This window comes from Condylura cristata, unplaced genomic scaffold, assembly GCF_000260355.1.
Source record: "Condylura cristata isolate star-nosed mole 26May11 unplaced genomic scaffold, ConCri1.0 scaffold00029, whole genome shotgun sequence".
NCBI lineage: Eukaryota > Metazoa > Chordata > Mammalia > Eulipotyphla > Talpidae > Condylura > Condylura cristata.
In genome coordinates, this window is record NW_004567130.1 from 5,515,810 (window position 1) to 5,521,234 (window position 5,425).

The 5,425-nt window shown below is 54.3% G+C and overlaps 1 protein-coding gene across 1 annotated transcript in view; it reads left to right on the plus strand.

The window, feature by feature from the left end:
* Positions 1-757: 757 nt before the first annotated feature.
* Positions 758-5,425, plus strand: part of KIAA1671 (KIAA1671 ortholog) — a 125,851-nt gene continuing 121,183 nt past the window's right edge. The window contains exons 1-2 of the mRNA XM_004690663.2: positions 758-2,298; positions 4,149-4,224. Of these exons, the coding sequence (XP_004690720.1) occupies positions 758-2,298; positions 4,149-4,224 (1,617 nt within the window). The remainder of the gene's footprint in view (positions 2,299-4,148; positions 4,225-5,425) is intronic.

Genomic DNA, 5,425 nt, shown 5'->3' on the forward strand with positions numbered 1-5,425 from the left:
TTTAAAGAAAGAGTAAAGACGCCAAAGGCCAACAGTAAATGCAGGCAGAGAGAAAAATGAGGGTAGCATTTGTTTTTAAAGCAGATGGAGGGGGAGAAACGCAAGGGACAGTCTGGTGGGGTTGGGGGCTCAGTTAGGGTTGCAGGAAGCCTCATCAAATTCGTGACCTCAGGGACTCTGGCTTTGGGTAGCTGGGCGATTTGGGACTGGCCGTTTGCCCTCTCTGTGCTTGGCCCGCGGCAGAGCGCTGTGACCAGGATTAGACTTGATGCCTGATGTGTACAGGCTGTAAAAGGGAGACATGCTGAGGATAACAGGGCTTTTGCTGGGAGTGTGTGGTGAGACCTGGGTTCCAATTCCAACTTTGGCTCTTATTCTCAGAGTGCCTTTAAGTCGGTTCCGTGGCCCCTCTGAGGCGGCTTCCTGATACATTCAGCTGTGTTAATCATTTTGGACTCTAAGTGCTGACCTGGAGATTAGCTGAGTCGGAACAGTCCTAGAGAACATTGGCTCCTTTTCTGACCTCTGAGCTGGAACCGACTTCAGAGCCGGTGATTTAGTCCACTCCCTTGGCCCAGAGCTCAGAAGAGACTGGCCCAGGCTTGCCCAGTAAAGTCAGCAGAGAGCCGCTGTCCAAAACTCAGGGCTGCGCCTGCTTGAACCCAGACACGGACCAACTCTGACCTTTACTTTTTTTTTCAGTGATTGCTTCTCCATTTCGGGTGTTCTTCATCTCCATGGAGCCACCACCGTAACCATGGCGACGTGGGTTGAGGTCGGCTCCCTAACTTCTCTGACTGGAGTGCCAGGCCTGGGTGAGATCACCAAGGAGGAGACCCTAAAACATACCTATTTCCTCCAAACCAGCGATACCTCTGGAGCTACCTCGGGGCCACTCTTGGAAGGAAAAAGCCCCTTCGGGTCCCCAGCCCGCTTACTCCCTCTACCGAGACTCGCCCCGAAACCCTTCTCCAAGGAGAAGGCCTTGGGCCTGAAATCCCCTGTTGCGTCCTGGGGGCCTGGGCGTCACAGGCCATCTTCTTTCTGTGAGGTCTTCCAGGATAAGGTGACACAGCCTCTGGATGAGAAGATGCCCAGCTTGCTGGAACGGGAGCCAGGGAGCGGGGAGGGCCTCAGAAGAAGCTCATCACTCTTTGCCAAGCCTGAGTTTCTGCGGCCCAGCCCGAACAGCATGATTCTTTGTGAAACCACCAAGGCTGGCCCCACTTTGGGGCAGCGGGCTGGGGAGGCCAGAGTAGGCATGTCTCAGGAGCCCCCTGCGGGCGCTCGGCCAGCAGTGGCTGCCAAGCCCGCCGTGCCGGCCCGAAAGCCTGGAGGGGTCCTGTCCCGACCAGCTTCCCTGTCTCAGGACACAAGGCCAGGAGCTACCCAGGAGGAGATGGGCTCAAAGGAGGCACTCTCAAAGTCCAGCAGTGTGGAGGACACGGGGGGTCCTCCTGTGGAGCCCAAGAAAAGGCCCATGTCGGCCTTTTGCATCAAACCCATTCAGCCTCAGAAGTCAGGCTCAGGGGGAACAGCCACAGAGCGGAAAACGCCCCCTACTCCTCCTGAGAAGACCTGGATAAGGAGGCCCAGGCCTATGTCTGTGGATCTCACAGCCCCGTTTGGGAACAGAGGGGAGGCCTTGCTGAAGAAGGGAGCTCACGAGGCCACAGCGATTGCCACTCTCCATCATCAGCGGCTGGAGAGCTCTGACCCGGAGCCCGAATTGGACAGGGAGTGTTTGATCAAAGCAGAGGCTCTCCGTCAGGACCTGGACTCAGACCTCCGGGAGATGGCCAAGAAGAACCCAGAACCAAAGGAGAAGATGCTTTTTAAGCAGGCAGAGATGGGGTGCCTCAGAGCTGCCGGGGACTCAGCTGGAGTCACCCTCACAGAGGACCAGAATCTTGAGAAAGAGAAAGCCAAGCTCGACAGGGAGATGGAGAAGGCGCCCATGTACCCCTCATCAAGGCCAGGAAAGGGGCAAGAATCTGCTGAAGTTAAGAGCAGAGCGACCGACAGGGAGAGCCTGGCCAGGAGGGAGTGGGCCTCCCGGGGCAGCATTAAGAAGCACCTCAGCCGGCAGGAGGAGGGGCATGCGGTGGTCTCGGCAGTGGGGTCTGAACCCCCTCCGGCCTCTCCTGAGTCTCCACTGGCCATGCCAGAGGCAGAGAAAGCGGGGATGAGCGTCCTGGAGCGGATCAAGGGCTGGACTGCTGAGAGCTCCGAGGCCAGGCTGGAGACCACGAGGAAGACGCCCCAGGCACGGCCGCTGTCAGCAGATTTCACCAAACTGTAAGTGGGCATGTCCGGTTAGCTTTGCCCAGCTCCCAAGGGGCTTCAAACTACTCACCGGAAACCCTGGGGTGCCAGGCTCCACTTGGCTGCCTTACTGCCCTCTCTAACATTTGCCCAGCTGGTAGAGGACGTGGCCTTAGCTTCCAATTCCCTGACGAGGCAGCTGAGGTGTGGAGGGAGAATGCAGCCCCCTCCAGGTACGGGGAGGGGTGGGGGTGGCAGCTGGATATCCCTGTCCCCTGTCCTCAGTCACCCGATGGGGGCTGTGCCCACTTCACAGATTCCAGGAGAGGCGACGGGTGTGAGGGCACCAGGAGCCCCGTCGTGTCCAGCGCAACCTACCTCTAAGGCTAAGCTCTCCTTGCCTGCAGCCTGAGGCTGCTTGACATGTGGTCCACCTTCAGCGAGTGACCTGAAAATAAAATCAGATATGCTGCAGGACGTGCCACCTCACTGCTTGTCTTTGTTACTTTGTCTTCAAAATGGAAATGATTCCAAGACCCTCCTTCAAGGATGAAGGCACAGGCTGAGCGTTGTATTGCAGGAAATCCTCAGGTCGTTGTAGCTCCAGATAAAGTTGCTGGTCCTCTCGGTTCATGGTGGTCTTTAAGCCAGTCAGGCCTCGCACTTCTCTTGCTGCTACCGTGGGAAGATACCCGGGGTGTGCCTGCCGGCTGCTTGACGGCATGCACGCCGCTGACATACTTGTCTAGGTTGGCGCGGCAGGGGGCGGGACCACTGGGCCTGGGCCCCACCAACCGGCCCTGGGAACCAGGGCAGCTAGTCCAGCCAGGGTTAGCCCAGTAGTGGTTCAGCATGTAGAGTCACCTAGGGAAAACACCGAAGCCACCTGCCACCCCCACGGCCTCCCTCCGCCTCTAATTCAGCCCTCTGGGGCGGGGTGCATATCTTGGCTTTGAAAAGCTTCGCAGTGGTTCTCATGAGCAACCAGGCCTGAGAATTCCTGAGTTCAGGAAACAGAGAGCCATGCCCACACTTCCTCTCCTTGCATCCTTGCAGCACCTCTGCGGGGTCCTGTCAGCAGATGGGGAAACTGAGGTTCCAGATTTAGAAACAGCTCAGCCACAGTATCAGTCCCCCCTGGATGGCAAGGTGGGGTGTGTGTGTGGGGTTTGAGTATAAGTGGTTTGCTTCCTCTCTCCCCCTGTTCTCTGTAGCCTGTCTCCCTGAACTGGTCTTTAGACATCTACAGAGAATCCTTCAGGTGGTGGAACAACTTCCCTGTGCCCCTCTTCTAGAGGGCTGAAGACCTGGCCACTGTGGAGGCAAAAGCAGACCCATTGCCCCCACACATTCCCTGATGGCCCACTGGCCCCTGAGTCTCGCAGCTCATCTGTGGGGGGGCTGCTGTTGTGTCCAGAGCTGGCAACAACAGCCATTCATTACCCCTCCTGGGGCATCTTCACTCTTCCTTAAACGCCCTCATGTAGTTATTAGGCCCTATGGGCCGCCTCTTATCTGCCCTACAAAAGGCAAGGGGGAGGTGTTAATTATCCCGTTTTATAGATGAAGAAACAGAAGCAGAGGTGAGGCCAGAAGCCAGCCCCGGCCCCACAGTGGGAGGCGGTAGTGCGGGGACTGACACCCAGACCTGCTCTCCCGAGCTGAGCCCGGGGCTCCTGCTACCCCGCTCATGCTGTGTCTCAGGTAGGCTGCCTGGTCTGGCCTCTGGAAAGGAAACGTTCTTCTCAAAGGCATCGGGCAGTGAGTGGGCTCTGCTTCTCTCAGGGCTCACTTCACTCGGGGTTCCTGAGCTTATGCCAGATGTGGGCTGGAGGGAGTCCCGTCTTCTGGCCCCACACAAGTAACTTGGATCTCTGTACCAGGTTTTCAAGTTCAGCGTCTGGCCGTGAAGTCAAGTATGAGAAGTGTTCTGAGCTCAGTGGCGATTCCAGAGAAAAGGTAAGAGCAGCTCTGTCTGGCACCTCTTGCATCCCAATGGGTTGGTGTATATACTGGAGAGAGGGATTTCAGATACCTCGGGAAAGAATCAAAAACCTCTTGTGAACAGTGAGATGTTTCCCCATTGTGTTCTGGGTCTTTTTAAGTCCTTTCTGGCATGGTGGGCTGTGATTCCCCCTTCCTCCTTATTAAATGGTGCTTAAAAAATGGATCGTCAGGTATTTGTTTTTTCCATGCAAATCAGAGGGAGGATGCAGCGTTTATATTTAAGAATGGCTGCTTTACTAAGAATGTAAAACCTACGCTAACTTTTTTTTTTTTTAATTTTTGTGTAGAAGAATTGTGGTGTAGGCTAGAAGTGCAGGGGTGAGAAGATTCAGCAGAGACAGAGTGGGGAGCAAAACAGGCGGGTTTACTGAGATACACTGCAGAGAGGAGCAGCGGGAGACAGGAGGGCCTACTGTGCCATGTGGGTCACCTCCCTGGTTGGGGACCGAACTCAGGCCACAGCAGTGACAGTGCTGAGACTTAACCTCGAGGCCACCAGGGAGGCCCCAAGTCAAAAATTGTTAAATTCCCTCATTTTGGCCCCTGTTCCTGCCCCCACCCAAACTTGTCACTCAGCCGCAGAAGAAGGGGGAATTACCAGCAACTAAATTGCTTTAAAAAGCATTTTTATGTCATCTGCATAATAAGAAAAAGCTCATAAAATAATTGGTAGGGGTAACTGGCTTGTGGTTGATGCTTCCCACAGAGCTCTAATTTGCTTTTGAACAGCTGCATTGAGATGTAACTTATATATATAGTCAAGCCACATGTATTTCAAGTGTAGGTGAATTTGGAGATATGTTGCACCCTTGGGACACTCGTCACAGTCAAGATACTGAAATCACACACACGTCTTCAGCACGCGCCTGTCTCTGTGTATCCCTCCATGCCCCTCCTACCCCAGGCAGCCCCTCATCTACTGGCTGTTGCATTTCTGAATTTCTGAAAAAGTGTTCTTTTTGGAGGCTGCCTTCTTTTTTTTTATTATTTTTTTTATTTTTATTTTTTTATTTATATATTTTTTTATATTACAAAGTTTATTTTTACATCATTTTGCACATTTTTTTTTCCATCTCGATTGTAATCCCCGCGGGTTTCCCATCACCAAATCACCCCTGTGCCACCACCATAGTCCCGTGCATTTCCCTCCCTT